General features: G+C 41.1%; 1 protein-coding gene across 5 annotated transcripts in view; it reads right to left on the bottom strand.

Moving 5' to 3' along the window:
* FAF1 (Fas associated factor 1) overlaps positions 1-18,283 on the bottom strand; it is a 438,628-nt gene that overhangs the window by 73,385 nt on the left and 346,960 nt on the right. For all 5 annotated transcript variants that reach the window (XM_056815169.1, XM_007480191.3, XM_016429780.2 and 2 more), the window contains 2 exons: positions 9,177-9,313; positions 5,287-5,375 (listed from right to left, as the gene is read on the bottom strand). In XM_056815169.1, coding sequence (XP_056671147.1) covers positions 5,287-5,375; positions 9,177-9,313 — 226 coding nt within the window. The remainder of the gene's footprint in view (positions 1-5,286; positions 5,376-9,176; positions 9,314-18,283) is intronic.

The following is an 18,283-nucleotide window of genomic DNA, read 5'->3' as shown; positions in this document are numbered from 1 at the left end:
TGTGATTTCACTGATATAGGGAACTCCTGGATGGCGAAGCTCCCTCTACCAAGGCAGACTTGCCCAGCCTCAGCAATATAATGTCTTAGTGACCTGCAGCCCAGAGAGGGGAAGTGAGATGACAACGTATGGAGCAATAGACCTCAAACTCAGGTCTTCATGGCCCCAGTGCCAGCTTTAACTATTATGCCATTCTCAGTCACTCATGCTAGTCTTCTATCCACACAAGTCACTGATAACAATGTTCAACAGAATGAAACTAAACAAAGCTATGATAGATGGAAACATTCCACTGGAGACTGCCTTAGAAGGTAAGGGAAAGCATTTTTTACTTAGGTATTTTTGAGTTCAACTATTCAATCAACTCTGAATCTTCTTAGACTTGTACTAGGGTCTAGCCTATACCTTGGCAGGGCACATGCTTCACTAAAATCTAAGTAAATGTGCTTGATCAGTCTAGTAAATTTGTAAAAAAAAAAAGAAAAAGAAAAAGAAAAGAAGGTTGATTTAGCATGACTTATCTTTGCTGAAGCCAGTTTGGTTCTTTGGGATCACAGATTCCTTCTGACCCAAAACATTCATTTAATAATACGTTTAAGAATTTTTCAGGAATCAAGGCCAAGCTCCCTGGCCAACAGCTTATAGGCTCCATGATCTTCATGTCCTCCAATACTGCAGCACTTCTCTCTTTCTCCATGGTCTTTTATGCTCATTTGGCTTTAGATGTTTTGATTTTTATTGTTGATTATTTTCCTAATGCTGAACCACACTTGCATCCCTGGGATAAATTCTACTTGGTCAACAAAGATTGGTTTCTTGGATAAATCATAGCAGATTTTTGACAGGATTTTGTTGAAAAATTTTCAGTGTTCATTAGTTGATTATCAATGATGTTGGCCTAATTTTCTTTTTGTATTTTACTTTTATCTCATTTAGGTCAGTCAGTCAACTCCCATTTCTTAAGTTACTACTGAGTGCTAGGTACTGTGATAAGCACTAAGATTTGTAAACCTGGAAGAATCCCCTCAATGTGAGCTGTTATGGTGGTGAAAAACCTAACCCTAACCTTAAATTAGGAGAATGATGATAATTCCCATTGGAGCAAGCCCATTCGCTTCTGAGTTAGCCCTGCCAGTTTTCCTTTCTAATCTGCTCTCCCTACGACTTCTGTCCTTTGTTCTTAGTTTTACCCTATAATAACAGGCAAAACAGCAGGAGGAGAGGAATCAGGTTTGTTTAGTGTCCTTGACAAATGTAATGGATGTACCATCTGGGCCTTTATCCAGTCACTGACATAAAATGTTTAACAGGCCTATGGGAACCCTCCTGCTATTGAAGATACTGACTCTTCATCAGAGTCTAAGGCCTCAATATGTTCCTAGTCTCTATGACTGTCTTATTGTTTCATCATTCTCCACATGAAGGGCATGAGATGCTTTAATCCAGGCATATTATTTCTACTAGATTCCCCTTATCTACTATTTAGTGATCCTATTACAAAAGGAAATGAGGCAAGTCTGGCATGACTTGTTCTTGATGAAGCCATGCCAGCTTGCTGCAATGATCCCTTCCTTTTTGACATGTTGGGCAAACACTCCTCCAAAGAATCATCCTAGAATTTTCCTAGGAACTTCAGTTCCTAGACTTATGGCTTAGATTATGTTCTCTTCTCTTTTGTGAAAATGGAGTATCTTTCTTTCTCCAATGATGTGTCACTGCTTTCCTGTTTCAAAGGACCTTCCAAATATTGCTTATGGTGGCTCAGCAGTCACCCTGACCATTTCTGTCAAGACCAGAGGTTTAATTCATCCAGACCATAGGATTTGTCTTCATCAGGAGCAGCGGGGTTGAAAAATTTTGTTTGCATCACAACCTTGCATGCATGACATCCAGCCTGATATAAAACTTATTTGTGCCCATTCCTTAACTCCCCTGCTGGATCCCAAACTCTTTCAGTGTAGGTATCACATCTTCTTAACACTGGTATTTTCTATAGTGCCAAGCACAGGGTCCTCCCATACATTAAATACTGAAGACATCTGTCAAATGAATGGTAATAGATTATAGAGGCTTGCTGGGGACTTGGGTTCAAATATTGTCTTGGATGGTGGCATAGATAACTGGCCATGGATAAATTACTTGACGTCTCAGCCCCAGTTACCCATATTCAAAGGGATTTATGTTCTCAGAGATTTGGGAGCTCCTTCCAACAATGCCGATCACAATCTACAAATGCCTGTCCATCCTTTCATCCAGAATCCTCCCCGCAAAGCTTCCACCAACAGGTTGGAGGCCTTGTTTTGTTTCCAACACCATGAGGGTACCAGTTATCCCATGTTTTTGTCACATGACCATGCCATCTTCTCAGTCATACAATGCCCCAATGATATCATTTACTCCTCTTCTTCAGAGTACATCACTCTCATATCAGTAGCACTGGGAAATCTGGAAGAACCACAGGTAGTCCTAGGAGCCATGGGACCTTGTGCAGGTCCTTCTCACATAGGTGGAGCTGCACTGCTAAGTGTATGGGAGCAATGGCCTCAATATGACACTCTGGATTAAGGTTATAATATATTATTCAAGTTAATTTTAAGGAAACTGAGCCCCAAGAAGTCTTCCTTTTATAATCATTTCCTAGTCATACCTGAATCATAAGCTTAACTTAAAGCCTTATTATAATTTCCTTTTAAAAATGATCTAAAGAAATTCACATCTGCCAGTGGATGTCTTTTCCTTCTTGTCTTCTATTCAGCTCATCTTTGAGTTTAAAGATCTAGAGAGTATTCTTGCTTAGCACAGTGCCTGGCAAATAGTAGGTGTTAAAGATGCATAACTGACATACAAAAGAATTCTCCAAACTTAAAAGCTTCTTTTAGGTCTCTCACTTGTGACCTGCATGATAACTTTCCAGAAGACACATTCAAAGCAAATAGAAATCCTAACATCTTGAAGCCAAAATGCAATCAAAAATTCAATTATATTGGGCCTTGGATTTTTCCCATAACCCTCATATTAAAATTTGTGTTCAGCATTAAAGGAATTAGAGTCAATTTCTTTACCAATGAGTTCTGGGGAACACAAATTACGAAGAAAGAGTGAACTGGGAAATCCCCATGCAAATAATGTGCATTCATATTCACATACAACATAATCAGTAAATCTGGCACTAACGAGACACCCAATCGACGTGGCTGAGGAGCGAGTTTTGTGCATTACTGTCAATCAATGTCTCTAGACCAGGATAAAGGTAATCTAGGAAGGCAACACACCTATTATTACAAATTCCTAACTAAGAACAGTACTTCATTACTTTAAAATGTCACTGTCAGTTGACAGAGTAACAGATAAACATCTTTCTACTATGTGCCTGACTGCCTCCATCACTGTGTGATGGAAACACTGACTTGTTTCCATTATGAAGTTAAGCCACTTTACAGAAAGCCAGGCCTCAGATGAACACCGTGCTTTCTGTCTGCAGAGCTCCACACAGCACCTTGGGCTGTTTGCAATTTGTTTCCTCGTTGTTCTGGTTAGGGGTATGAATGACCTTGTCAGTCTTGTGTTCCTCTGCAGCCAAATGGTGCCAGCAGGAAAGCACTTTGCATAGTGATGCTGCAAGTGCCACATAAGCATGGTGGTAGCAGTGTTATTTTTTTGTTCAATTTTCTTAGCTGGTAACCCAGTAGATTGAGTACTGTGTTTAGGATCAGGAAGATCTAAATTTAAATCTGCCCTAAGGCACTCTCTTAGCTGTGTACCTTTGAGCCTCAGTTTCCTCATTTGTTCAATAAGGATCATAATAGCATCACCCACCCTCCTCACCTACAGAGAGGTTCAAATGAGATTCTTTCTATAAAGTCCCTTTGCACAGCATTTGGCACATAGTAGGTGCTTCATAAACATTTGCTACTTATCTTCTTTCCATAAATTGCCATAAACCACATTCAACTGGATTGATCAAGATTCACAAAATTATTTATCAAACACTTCCCATAGCCCAAGAGTCAGTAAGAAATACAGAGTTGGCCTCACAGTCAGGAAGATGCAAATTCAGGTCCCACCTTCACCATATCTTGGGTGTATGAATTTGCTCAAGTCATTGAACTTTTCTGGGTTGTTAAGCAACTAAAACTATCAATTGCAAAGTGGGTAAATTGGCAGAGAGTTTCCTTACCTGGGAGTTCCCCACACCAATGAAACCCTGGGTCTCATTTTTCTATTTGGTGCTTTATATGGGAATCTCATCACACACTAAGCATTTTTCAGGGCTCTCTAATGTGCCATCATAAACACTGATTTTTTTAGATGTGAAAATTTCCTATCATAGATATGAAGAATGTCAGAGGTGGAAAGGCCCTCTGAGGCTTTCAGAAATCAGAGATCACTCCCTCTCTAAGCCTTTTCTTCTCCAGATGGAATATCTGACCTCATTTCCATGGCAATTTTAAAGGTTAAGCTGCAAGTTTTTATGACTGTCTATAAAATGTTAGTAACATTCCTACTGGTAAGGCAGTACTATATAGGGGGAAATTCACTGGGCTGGAAGTTAGGAGACCTGGTTCAAGGCCTCTAGCTCTATTATTTACATATTGTATGACTTCTGATTAACTGAACCTTTATAAGTCTGAGTTTCTTGATCTGTGAAAGTTCTGGAAGATCTACCACCTCAATTTTTGGTGCTTCCCATTATAGTGGTGATGATAAAATGAGATCACATATTTAAATGCACTTTTTTGTAAATCATTAATGTGAGCTGTTAAAAATATTGTAAATAATAACATTGATGACAAAAATGCTATAACTAGAGTCGTTTTTCAGGACTGTCCCTAAAGGATACTCAGTTGCTATTGAGGACATTTGAATACCCCTGTGAGATAAATGGCCTTAGAATTCAGGGGATCCACTAATTCACCCAACAAACGCTTATAGAGTGCCCCTACTCCAAGGCATTTTGGAGGATTTAAAAAATGTGTCCATATCTAAAAAAAATTTATCACAACATCTCTATTTCTGCAAAGGGAAAGAAAGGATGGACAAATGCATGATGAAAATTAGCAGTGTGTTGAAAGGGATCTAGCTGCTTGGAGTAATCTCACTGAACAAGCTTTCAGGGTCATTTTCTTCACACACTGCCGAATAGAGGGGCTCCATGAATCTCCCTCTCTGCTGGTATTGACATGGGGAGCACTGCTGACCTGAGCACCCACTATCACTATTTGTCCATCAGGCCACAAGTTAATCTTCATGAGAAGCATCTAGACTTGCTGTGACATTTGACCTTACCTCATCCTTGATGTCTTCCTGCTGCTGGGCCATGAAGATCTCCACTGCAGCCATCAGCCTCATCATGAGCTCGTCCACCGTTGTGTTACCTAGCAACACAGGAAGATTGCCGAACTTCACATTATTAAAGTTATTAAAAAATGGAAAGCAATTCTTGAATTAATCAGGAAGGAATAACTAGTGTGGGGAAAAATTACAGATTAGAATGCTTAATATCTCATTAAAATATTTTAATTTGTCTTTTCACTAAGAAGTTTGACATGTTCAACTAGAAGTCATGATGGGCAACATCAACAGCTGAAATTCAAGAATTTATATGTGATGGTCAGTGACATTCTGTCCACTACAGTTCTATACTAGACCCAGACTTGTTTTCCCCAGGCCACCAAAGCAGTCAGTTATTTAAAGAAGTTAATGAACATACTGCCATTATTTTGGATATGTTTTTGTTTCTATGACTATTATAGGCTCACAGGCTGTTGGAGGTGGGAGAGGTTTCAGAACCTGGAAGAGTGGGAAGGGATTTTATTAGGCATTAGCCAATCTAATCTCCTTCAACAAGATCACTTCAGGATCTACACTTCTGTTGGTGGGAGAATTCTATCCATTGATGCAGACTACAACCCTTCCAAAATGCCTAGTTTTTTGGTGCAGTGGATGGAGAGTTGCTTTGGAATCAAGAGGATCTAAATTCAAGTTTCTGACAGTGACTTGTTGATTCCTTTTCCTCTTTTAACCTTAGTTTCCTCATCTGTACAATGAGGGGCTTGGGCTCCATAGTTGATAAGGCCATCAGCTCAAGCTCTATGATCCTATTGTCCAGAGGAAGTGAATGAATCACCCAGGCTTCCAAAGTCAAGAGCCTGATGCCACACCCAGCACTGTTTCTGCCAGGCAAGCCCAGCTGTCCATCTTATTTACAGAGGAGAATATAGTGTCACACAAAAGTAAAGTCATCTCCTAAGTTTGTGAGGAAGCCTAGTTTACCAGGGTCCAAACTCAGCACTACATGGTACAAACCAGTAACATTTCTCAAAGGGATAATTAAAAAACAAAAACAAAAACAAGCCTCTATGGCTTCTTTTAATTTTGGAAGATAATCTTTTTGAATTTAAGCTTAACTTTAGAGTAATTTTATTCTCTGACATAATTCTAGGCTGCTATAAACCAAGTTCTTGTATTTTATCAGACTCAATAAGTATTATTCATCTCAGAATAGAGACCACTTCTTTGAAGCCCCTTGGAAACTAGTTTTCAGGATGGGGGAGGTAGGATGAAATTTTTTGGCTTGGCTCCAGAGGGCAGAACCAAGAGGAATGGGGAGAAGTGGCAGACAAACCAGGGTAGGCTAAATGGAAGGAAGCATTTGCTAACAATCCAAGTCTTTACTGTCGACTGGCTGACTACTTGCTGAGAATGTTGCACTAGATATTTCTGTTCCAGTCCGGGCTGTCCTTGATAATGTTTTATATTGCTGGAGCCATTCTGCCATGCTGTTGGATTGCCCAGTGCATCCTAGGCACCTGCAGAGACTTACTGCAATAGAGGAGGGCAAGGAGAGGAACTCATGCTTGAGACTACTGAAGGACGAAGGGGAGTACCTGCTTTTCTATTATTGAAATGACTAAGAATAGACTGGTAAGCAGCAAGAACTTATGGCAACAGGAATCTTGCCTAACAGATGTCTCTGGAATGAAGATATAGAATAAGGGATAAAGCCCTGGTAGAGGGCAAGAAACTCCATCCCAGCCTTGCATGTTTGGACAAATCACTAAACAGTGCTGAGCCTTGGTTTCAGTATCCATAAGATGAGATGTTGAATTTGATGGCTTCTAAGGTCCTTCCAGTTCTCCATTCTAGAATAAAATGACTACAGTTACAGTAAGCAAAGGCTTCATTCTTCTAAGAGGGTCCACAGTCATGATGAGCTAGGGTTCAAGATATAAGGGAAACAACCTGACCCATCCTGATACCTTGGCCTTATTGACTTGCCAGCCTAAGTGAATGAGATGAAACCAAGGTTATCTAAGCAGATCCTGCTGAAACCATAATGGTTATTACCCTTCACTTGGATGGAGACAAGTTGGTAAGCTATGGGAAAGTCTGCTAAGATTTCTGGACCTTAGTTTTCCACTGGCTAATGGGAGCAATTCAGTGTCTCAAAGCAAGGAGGGATTAATGGCTAAGAAATGGTGAGATGGTCTGAGAAAGATGAACTAAGTCAGTTCCTGGATCACTCAAGCTCTTGCAGTGAAACCACTGATCTGAAATATATCCCAAGCCCAGAGAACCACAAGATCCTATCAGATTTGAGGATCTCTAGGCCAAGGAATCAAAGCCCATCCATAGAAGGCTGGTAATTCATCCAAAGCTATCCATCTAATAGGGAATTTGGCTCTAGGTCCTCTAATAACAACAAAAATTGCTGAAATTAATATAGTTTTGTGAAACTCTATTAGGTTTGGCAAGGTCTTATGAAACACTTTCAAACTCAATTTGTCCAAAACAGAATTTATGAACTCTCTGTTCAGCCTCTGTTCTCTTCCATATGTCTCTTTTACTGTAAGGAGGCCATCATCTTCCCAAATCACCTAAGCCTGCAATCTTAGTGACTTCCTTGACTCCTCATTCTCACTCAACTCACATATCTAATCCACTATCAAATCTTCATTTCTATCTTCATAGATAGAATCCACTTACATATCCACCACTTTGGTTTAGGCCTTCATCACTTGCCTGACTTGACTAGCCTGATTCAATTGTATCCTGCCTTAATTCTCTCTACTCCAATTCACTCTCTACTCAACTTCAAAAGTTGATTTTTCTAAAGCACACATCTGACCAGGCCATCCCCCTACTATGATGCCTCCCAATTACCTCCAGTAGCAAATAGAAAATCCTCTCTGCATTTCATTGAAGTCCATCCCAACCATCAAAACCCATCACAACTTCTTCCTTTTCAAGTCTTCTCATAACTTTTTTTTTTATCTCTTGTCTTCCAAGGCAAGAGAGTTTTAAGGGTTAGGCAATAGGGGTTAAGCGACTTGCTTAGGGTGACCCAGCTAGGAAGAAATATGAATCCATGACTTCCTGTCTCTAGGCCTGATACTCTATCTACTAAGCTACCTAGCACCCCCCCCCCCCCTTACAACTTATGAAGTAGGTAACAGCAGAGCTGAGAACTAAACCTAGATCTTTGATTTTAATCCAGTACTTTACTCTAGATTGCCAACTTCTTGCAGGTAAGCAATATATGTTTCCATCTTTGTATCCAGAGCACATAGCACAAGCCCAATACATTATCTTCTCTGATCTCTCTGTAGCTGAGGTCATAACTGGCTTCCTTCTCTTGGGCACTCTCTTCTCTCTGGGATTTTGTGTCACTGCTCCAGCTGGGTCTGACTGCCCTACTCAAGTCTCTGTTGGCTCATCTTCTCTCTGTCAATACAAGTTAATTTAGGAAGGAAGAGACCTGGCATCTTGGAACACCAAGAGAGACATCAGGTAGAAAGTAATACTTGAGCTGAGTCTTGAAGCTAGACTTCAGTGACTATGCCCACTTACAATACAGATGTTTTCCCCCTGACCTAAACAACTAGATTAGCTGTGTCTACCCCAGTGATTGCTGCTGGGCTTCTTATATAGAATACTATGACTTGGTGCTGAAACATATCTTTCTGATCATATGGTTTAAGATTCCCTTCTTATAGAGGAGGAAATTGAAGTCTAGTAATTTGTGCAGGGACACACATATAGCAGCAGAGCTGAGAATTAAATCAAGATCCCCTGACTTTAAATCCCGTATCTTCTCCAAGGTCCCATGAAAGCTCTGGTACCAATGGCATTACAGTCCCAAGAACATGGCCCTGCACTGGGGGAAAGTGTCTTACCTTGTATTACATTTAACACTTCATTCGATGAGCGCTTTCCCATGATGATGAGGAAAAGTGGAAACTGATCTGTCTTTTGAGTTCGAATGGTCTGAGCCACCACGCTACCAAAGTGTTTTGTGCACATCGTCAGAAACCTACCAGGAGAGAGGAAACAAGAGGAGGATGACTCAGGGGATCTTCCTCAGCACTGAGGTCATCTATACCATTCTGTGGGGGACATGTGGGCACAAGGCAGGGCCCAACACACAGATAGAAATGGATTGTCTGCGTCCATCCCATACTCATCAACTTCCTGGCCTCTGTATTTGCCCAAGAATTTTTACTTTTCTTAGTTAATTAGTGTAAAAAAACCTAATGATGGTATCAAATGTCTCTTATTTTAAGCATTGGCTTTGGCCCAGAAATCTCATGCTAGCATGTCCTCCTCCTTCAAATTCAAGCACTCAGTGTCTGAAAGGTGTTTTCTCTGGAAGCAGTGGCCTTCTCACTTCATACTTAGTACTGGGATAAAAACAATAATTCTAAGCTTTTGACCAAAAAAAGCTCTGAGATATTAGCATAGTGAAGACTAGCATTAGTATTCTTACCACGATCAGGAATAAATGAAAAAACTGATAAAGCTTCTCTCCTCCATTAGAGGACTGTTTGAAATTAGCATTTCTTTCAAGAGAAAAGGGTAGCTTATGATATGTTTTCAGATCTGATGGTAAAAAGTAAATGTCATAATAATAATGAATTATGAAAGACCAAATGCAAATACAGAATGCTTTAATAAGATCCAATTTAATAAAGTCTGTAAAAATAATGGACTTTTAATAACACGGGTCACAAAAGGCAAAACAGTGGAAATTCTGAGGGCTGGCCACTGGTACTGGCTTATTAATTCTTAATTATGTTCATGAAAGGCAACTTAAATCGTGTGTTTTCTTATGCCTTATGATAATATTTTAGGTAACAACTGCTCTGAAATGTATGTTCTGGCTGATGAGCAAAGTCCTATTGTCACATGAGCTAGAAGGTAAGTCTATTTGGAAAGACAAACGGCATTAAAATGCCATGTGCTCAGATTCATTGGAGATCCAAATTCATAACAGAATTGGCCCTTTTCACTCTTAAAGCCAGTACATTTCTTGCTGGGAATCTGTTCCTTATTCTGGAACCTTTGGCTAATTTTCCCCAAAGGCCTATGATGGCAGAAGTCACCCTCTGGTAAAAGGACAATGGTAGCTGTTAGCAATCTTCTAGCATGAGAGTGGGGTGGGGGGTAATGGGGAGCGGGTGTCTACATTATCAGTGTTTACAATGGAAGCTCATCATCCTGGTATTTGGTATATTTAGCAATGGCAATCATTGCTCATTTATAGCGAATGAAGTTTGATATTTCTATGAAAAAATTTTGTGAAACCAGGTACAAGAGGAACTTTATTCCCAACTTCTAGATGAACCTTGAAGCTCAGGAAGCATGACTTTTCCCAGAGTCATACAGTTAATAAGTATAAAATGGGGCCTGAAATCAAGGTTTTCTTGACTTTGAGGCTAATCCACAGTCTAATATGTTAAACTTCTACTTCATGGCCTTTTATTCTAGGCCCTCACAAAGCACTTTGTTCACCCCTCTCTAATGCATGTTATTATATGGTATTTGTCCATGCATCATACTCCTCTATGTAGACTTGGATCTCAGTGAGGGCAGGGGCCAATGTATTATTTAAACTAGGAATCTTCCCAATGCTCTGCATGCAGCAGGCATCAAGTCCAGGCTGTGCCTTCTATCTTCTATCACAAAACCCATCAAATTTTCATTTAGCTTAAGCAAGAGGACTAGAGATGGGAAAGAACTCAGTATCTTCTGGTACAGCCCATTCCACTTTGGGATGGCTTGAGGCATGAATTAATTAATTTTCTTTACCATAAACTACTGGAATATTTCTGATTCTGCCCTCTGGGGCCAAACAGAACAAGGCTAATCCTTCTTCAATGTGATGATCCTTTAGATCACTAAAAGACAAACATCATGTTCTCATTTCCTTTTGATTTTCCAGGGTAAGGAAATGTCCACAGTTCTTTCAATTTTGGAAATGCCCTGAATAAAGCAGCTGAGAAACAGGCCTCAAAGCATTCTGTAACTCAAGGCCCTACAAATCCATTGGTCATGTCCAGACATTTCAGGGGCTCCATAAAAAGTACCAGAACTATTCTGGGCTAAAACCTGTGCAAGGGGCATAAGTTTCTAGACTAAATTTCCCTCAACCATGCCTAAGGGAGACATGTCTAGCAAAACTAGAAGACTATAACCTACTTTTCCTCCTCCATCCAACTAAAATATTTGAAGCCTTCCTTGACCCTACTCTGATCATTTTGTGAATTTTTAAAGAAAAAAAATCAGAGTCAACTAGAAGTCCATTTTCTAGGGACCAGGAGAAAATGAGAACATGCTGCTTTCACACCAGTTGGACTTGTATCATACCATCCACTGAACAAAGAATGGAATGAACTGACTGAACAGGATACCAATGATGATGACAATAATGACAAAAAGTCAGAATGGCTTGGTGCTTTCAGAAATCAATTTAAAATCAATTTGAGATGTCAAGCTTTTATAAATCAGTCTAGTTCTACAATTTATTTCATTATATCAATTCAATCAACACCTACTATGATCAGAATTACCATTTTGGGAAGAGGAAAGACAAACAAAATACCATGAAGTGTGGTGGGCCATACTAAAGGCAGCAGAGAGGCCTTGAGTCAATTGCTGTTGGAAGTTCTGGGTGGAGAGGATGGAGAAGTGGAAGCAGTATCTCAGCTTAATTTTCAGAGTTAAGGAGGAATACAACAGGTGACAAGGAGCATATCAAGCTCTGACAGGTTATCTAAGTCTTCCTTTTAACCACATTTATCACAAATTTCAAATGGTCACTTTCCCTCGAGAAAGAAAGAAAGAATTCTTTGCTAACAGTCCACTTTCCAATATGTTGTGATAGAGAAAGTCATTTCCAGACATGTCATAAATGGTTGTCATCCTAGGGGAAAGGTACAATAACATGCATTGTATGATTTTCAGTTTCAATCCTAAAGGAAAAGAGTCAGGAATAAGGGCAGAATTGATATTCTGACTGCATTTGATTCAACTCTAGGATGCTCCATTCTCCAAATGAAGGTGAATCAATCTATCCATTTGATGGTAGTTATACTAATTTTAATCTGTGCATAAAACATAATTGAGGGCATATTTAACTGGAAAAGGAGGTGTCAGGGAGGCAGAGAAGGACAGAGAAGAGAGAACATGGAACATGGAAGACCATCTGATTGCGATTTGGTATAACAAATGAATTACTCTGAGACCTTCAGGCTAGCTGGATAGGTAGATCCTCTTTGGAGGGAGGGAGGAATTGCTGTCTATACCAGTGGAGAGAGGGCCCTGGAAGTACTTTCCTCAGAACTCTTGAAGGAAGGACATAATGCAAGTTCCATTTGCTGTGAGTTAAGTCACTTGCCCACGATCACACAGTTCAATACAATATTTGTGAACTGCGGTCAAAAGCCTTAATTTAAAACTCCCATCTCCTACTAAGAAGGAGAAGGTAGTAATCACACAGGGGAGATCCTGGTTCAAATCTTGGCTCTGACATTTAGCAGCTATGTAATCCGGGGCACAGGAATTGAATTCTCTGCTTTGGTTTTTTCCTCCATAAAAAATAGGAGCAATATTTGCAAAAAAATTTCTTGCAATCAAAGGATTGTTGTAGCCATAAAAAGCCATAGAAATATACAAATACAAGAAAAATGCAAGATATGTGTGTGTATGTGCTTCCTGAATAAATGAATGAAAAAAAAAATCAAAATCCTTACCTTCTGTCTTCGAATCAATATTGTGTATTGATTCCAAGACAGAAAAGCAGTAAAGACGTCAAGTGACTTGCCCAGGGTCACATAGCTAGGAAATATCTCAGACCACATTTGAACCCAGGACCTCCCATCTCTAAGCCTCACTTTCAGTCCACTGAGCCAATAGTTGCAGAAAAAAAAATTTCTTAAGCACTGTACTAATGACTGGGAATACCAAAAATAGAAGCAAGAGAGTCCTAGCCCTTTAGGAACTCACATTCTAATCTGGGGAGACAACACATAAAACAAAGTCCAATTGGAGGGCAAGTTGAAAGGCCCAGAAGACCTAAGGGAGCAGAGGAGAGCAAAGGGAAAGGTTAAAGGCTCCTTTCATTGAATCATCTGGTTAGATGATGGTGCTGGGGCCTGAAGGACATCAAGGCAAGGCAGATGGTACCTCCCATTTCATCTAAGTCCTGTGAGCAGTCATGCAACTTGGAGAGGGCAAAGGGGATAGGGTACCCCTGCCCAGCCAGGATAGGCATTTGGAGAACTGAGGACTCTGGGCTGAGATTTGGAAGAAGGATTTAGTAGGAAACTAAGAATGGAGTAGCATTTCCCAATAAGGAAAGGCCTGGAGGGAGAAATAGAGAGGAGGTTAATTTTACTACATAGCACCGTGACTATAGGGTCCTTTCCTGGTCTAAGCCTCAGAGAATGGCATTTTAAAAAAATGTTTTAATGGCCTGAATCATACCTCAGTCAAAAAGCATTTACTAAGCACTTTATATATGCCAGGATATTATGGCTTGGGAATACAAATAAAGAGAGATAGGCCTTGCTCTCAAGGAGCTCATATTCTAGTGGGGGAGTAAATATGCTCCAAATATGTAGATACAGGATACATGAGAAACAAATACACAATGATTTTTGGGCAGTAACAAATACGGGTAATCAGAGAGGGTATCTTGAGGGAGGCGTTCTTCTAGCAGAACCATGAAGGTAGCTTCCAAAAGGCAATGATCAGGAGGAAATGCCCTGCAGGGAGATCATAGAAGAAAATCCTTGCAGAGGTGTAGTGTGAGAAGTAATGTATCACCAGGCTAGAAAGACAAGCTGCACCCAGGCTGGGAAGGGCTAAAAATGCCGAAGACAGAAATTTGTATTTAATTATAAAGACAAGAAGTTGAAGCTTCTTGAGCAGGGAATTCAATGATCAGATAGAGCTTTAGAAATATTAACTTGACAGTTTTGTGGAGGATGCATTAGAAAGACAGAAACTGAAAAAAGGCAGAGCTACAAGCTATCACCTGGGTGAGACGTTATGAAGATCTGAAACAGGGTGCTTGCTTGTGGGGCAAGGACAGAAAAAGGAACAGATACAAAAGATTCTGAGGAGATCAGAGCTGGGCAACTGGTTGGAAACGGAGCCCAAAAGAGGAAGGGTTGATAATTTCTGAGCAAATGAGACCAGGTGATAGGGAGGATGCTGGTGTTCTCAACAGAAGTAGTGAAGTAAGGAAGAGAGGTGAATTTATAGGGAAAGATAGTTCTGTTTAGGATATGTTGAGATTTTGATGCCTATAGGATAGTCTGGTAGAGATGTGGAGCAGGGGTAAGAGGAGTGGGATGAGAAAGACAAGAGAAACCAGGGCCAGATACATTTATTGCTAGCACAGAGATAAGAATGGCATCGACAAGAGCTTATGAGATCCTCAGGGGAAAAAGTATAGAGAAAAAAAGAGGAGAGGGGCCTGGACAAATACCTTGGATATCTTCACATATAGGGGATTGGTCATAAATGATGATTTATAGTTCCTGAAAAGGAGACCAAGAAGGATCAGTCCTACATAGGAAGAGCTCTAACAATAGAGCAGTGCCACAACCCATCAAAGAGACAGGATTCATAGTACCCATCAAGAAGCGCCCCTCCATTCTTTAAGAGAAAGCAGAGGCACCATTTTCTATATCAGTAGAGTCAAGTGCAACCTATACATAGTGGGCTATATGCTACATATACTCTGTGGGCTATATACAACCTAAAATAAAATTCTGTTATATTTTTTAATTCACCAAATATTGCCCAATTACATTTTACTAGGTTAAGGCTAGTCCCAAACTTTTATTTATCCACTTTCTATTCACACTCCATGTGTTTATGTGTGTACTTGCTGGCTCTCCTATTAGAATGTAAGCTCCATGAATGCAAAAATGGCTTCATTCTTTAGACCTGTATTGACCTCCAGTAGGAGTTTAGTAAATGTTTTTTGCCTGGTAGTCAACAATATCAAAGTTGGAGAAGTCAAGAGGTGAGAAAAAGCAACAGAGATGGGGGTCAAAGAGAAAAGAGGTGGGGGTGTGTATGTGAGAAAGTGATGGTAATAAAGGCTGGACTGTGAGGAAGAAGAAACATAGGATGACAGCTTGAGGGGAACTAGGGTCATTGAGGGTTTGGGGAAGGATGCCTTTTTGAAGGCAGCAGGGAAGCAGCAGTCAATGGATTAGGAGGAGATGTGTGAGGGGCTTGTCTCCTTGGGGGCCAAAGGCATCAGCAGAAGGGCTAGTTGGTATCAAAAGGGAGAAGCACTGCCACATCCTCTGAAAATAGCAAAAGAGGCGAAGAGGAGAGATAATGCTGAGGTCCTCACTGAAAGGAGGGGAGAAGTAACAATGAATGTGGCTTAAGGAGAGAAGAGATTAGAACAGCCATCAGGGACAAATGAAGGACTTGGAATGTGGCAGTCAATACTCAGGTGAGGCTAGAACACATAAATTTATGGTGGAGCCAAGCGGCAGTGGCATGACCTTCTTCAGCAGTGTTCAATGGTGTGAGCAGGAGGACAAAAGGCAGATAATGGTGGAAACTCAGGGCTGGAGTCTCAGAAATGGATGAGCAGTGAAAAGGTAAGGGAGCAGGCAATTCCAGGACTGAGGGCAGAGTCAAGTCAAACCGAATGCCAGAGGAGGAAAAGTGGGAGCCTTGTAGGGTTGAATTCTGGCCTGGTAGAGATGGGAGGCAACAACCAGGTCCTGAGCTGACAAGGTGGTTCCTTAAGAAATGTGTCTGCAGGGGGCAGCTGGGTAGCTCAGTGGATTGAGAACCAGGCCTAGAGACAGGAGGTCCTAGGTTCAAATCTGGCCTTAGCCACTTCCTAGCTGTGTGACCCTGGGCAAGTCACTTAACCCCCATTGCCTAGATGTTACCACTCTTCTGCCTTGGAGCCAATACACAGTATTGACTCCAAGATGGAAGGTAAGGGTTTAAAAAAAAAAAAGAAACGTGTCTGCAGCCATGCTAAATTTTCTCTTATTCTCATCAAAGGCTGGTCTTGACAACTGTATCTGATTCAAACATATTCTTCCTGAATAGCAGTAATCAGATTAACAGAGGAAAAACCACTCTTTCTGCTTCAACATTCCCTGTGAAACACAGTCATCTTTTTCACCAAGCAGTTATGGTTTTCACCTGAATCACCTGATGTTGCCATTGGGAAGCTCTTTTAAATGGTCTATGGGAAATCACCTCCAAGCAGGTATTTTCAGAGGGTTAATTTTCTACTTTAAAGCAGGTGATTGGGGTATCGTCCACAGTTTTAGCCATCATCTTTCTACAGACATGCTTGTTTGAAATCGAAAGAGACAATCACCTTTCCTCCTTTGCCCCTATTTCTCCTCTCAGGGGTATTAGGAAGCTATTCAGAAGTGCCCCCCGGAACAATGCTGTGCAGTAATTATGATGAGTTGACAAAGGGCTGTGAACAATTACAGAGCCCATTTGGAAACCCTACACTAATAAAGTCATTAGATGCCGCCCTTGCCATGGTCCTTCTAAAGGCTTCTGAAGTTACAAGAACACACGGCATTGTTTGTAGGGACAATTGCTGCTGGCAGAAGCAAGCCTTGAGTTAAACCGGGCTGCAAATTGATCTTGACATTCTGTTAAGGCCGCCACTGAAATCAAAAGCAGAGAAGAGCAGGAGAAAATGAGTAGGTAGGATGTAATCATGGAACAGGAGGGGTTCCTCCTCACCTTCTCTCCTCCTCCTCTGCAAGACAAACTGGGGGAGAAAATGACAAACTCGCCTGTGGTTTAGGACTTGGATTTTTTCAGAGCATTAATTTGACTCAGCCCAGGATGGTTAGACTGCCAGGTGAGACTTTTCCTTGAAAAGTACAAGAAGGAAAATGTGGCCAAAAAAAAAAGAAAAGAAAAAGGGGTGATGGGAAAGCATATTAGGGGGAAATTCAACAATTGGTGGGCAGGATTCCAGAAAAACTTAGTACTCCAAGCATGCAAAGGACAACCTGTTTAATGGGCTGATGAGCAGGAAGGCAGTGCAATGTATTAGATAAACATTGAATTTCAATACAGATCTGGGTCATTTCATGATCATGGGCAAAATCATCCTCTCTCAGAACCCATTTCCTACTCTGTTACCAATACCTTACTGAGTTGTGGGGAGCCATGGATGGTGACTAGTCACAAACTTCCATTTTAAAGAGAAGGAAAGAAAAGCCTCAAAGATTAAGGGTCTGCTGAGAGGTCCCACAGGGAGTAAGGAAGAGTGGGGATTCAAGTACAGGTCCATGTACTTTTTTCTCCAATAAAATAGGGCCAGCAATGCTAATATACTTAAGGTGTTGCAGTGAGGAAAGTACCTTGTGAATCCTGAAATGGTTTAGAAATGTGAATTTTTAATACTATTATTGTTCCCTGAGCTCTGGAGCAGGGAGGCTGGGGGTGGGGGGAAAGGAAAGTATGGCTCACAGCTGGAGAGTAATACTCATGAAGCCTCCATCGGCACAGACCTCAACCCTGAGGTACATCTGCTGGGTCAGGGGGAGGGCCGGCATCACTGAGGGGGTTAGTCCAAGGGTCAGTCGCTCTGAATATGGCTAATTACAGAGAGGGAGGATGCAGGTGAAGGGAGCCTGCTGACAATAAGGGCTTAAGTCAATTAACTCTGGCCAAAGATTCAGTAATGTGGAAAAGGACCCCTCGGAGATGCTGGTGATCAGGCACCTGTCAGCTCAGCAGAGGAAGCTGGCCCTTCCCTGAAATCCTGTACCCAAGGCTTGAAGTTCAAAAGCTATGAGACTAGTGTAGACAGGCAGCCTGGGAAAGGACCTCCTTGTGGTGCTGATTTATAATATGCACAGAGATGAGAAGCACCAGGGATAGTGAGATCCAGCATCAGAGGACCATGATTCAGATCCTGGCTCTGATCCTTGTCCCTGTACGTAGACAAGACACTTCCCCTGTGTGAGCCTCAGTC

This window comes from Monodelphis domestica, chromosome 2 (genome assembly GCF_027887165.1).
Source record: "Monodelphis domestica isolate mMonDom1 chromosome 2, mMonDom1.pri, whole genome shotgun sequence".
Taxonomy (NCBI): Eukaryota; Metazoa; Chordata; class Mammalia; order Didelphimorphia; family Didelphidae; genus Monodelphis; species Monodelphis domestica.
The sequence above is the reverse complement of the archived record's forward strand: the minus strand, read 5'-3'. Positions and strand labels throughout refer to the sequence as shown.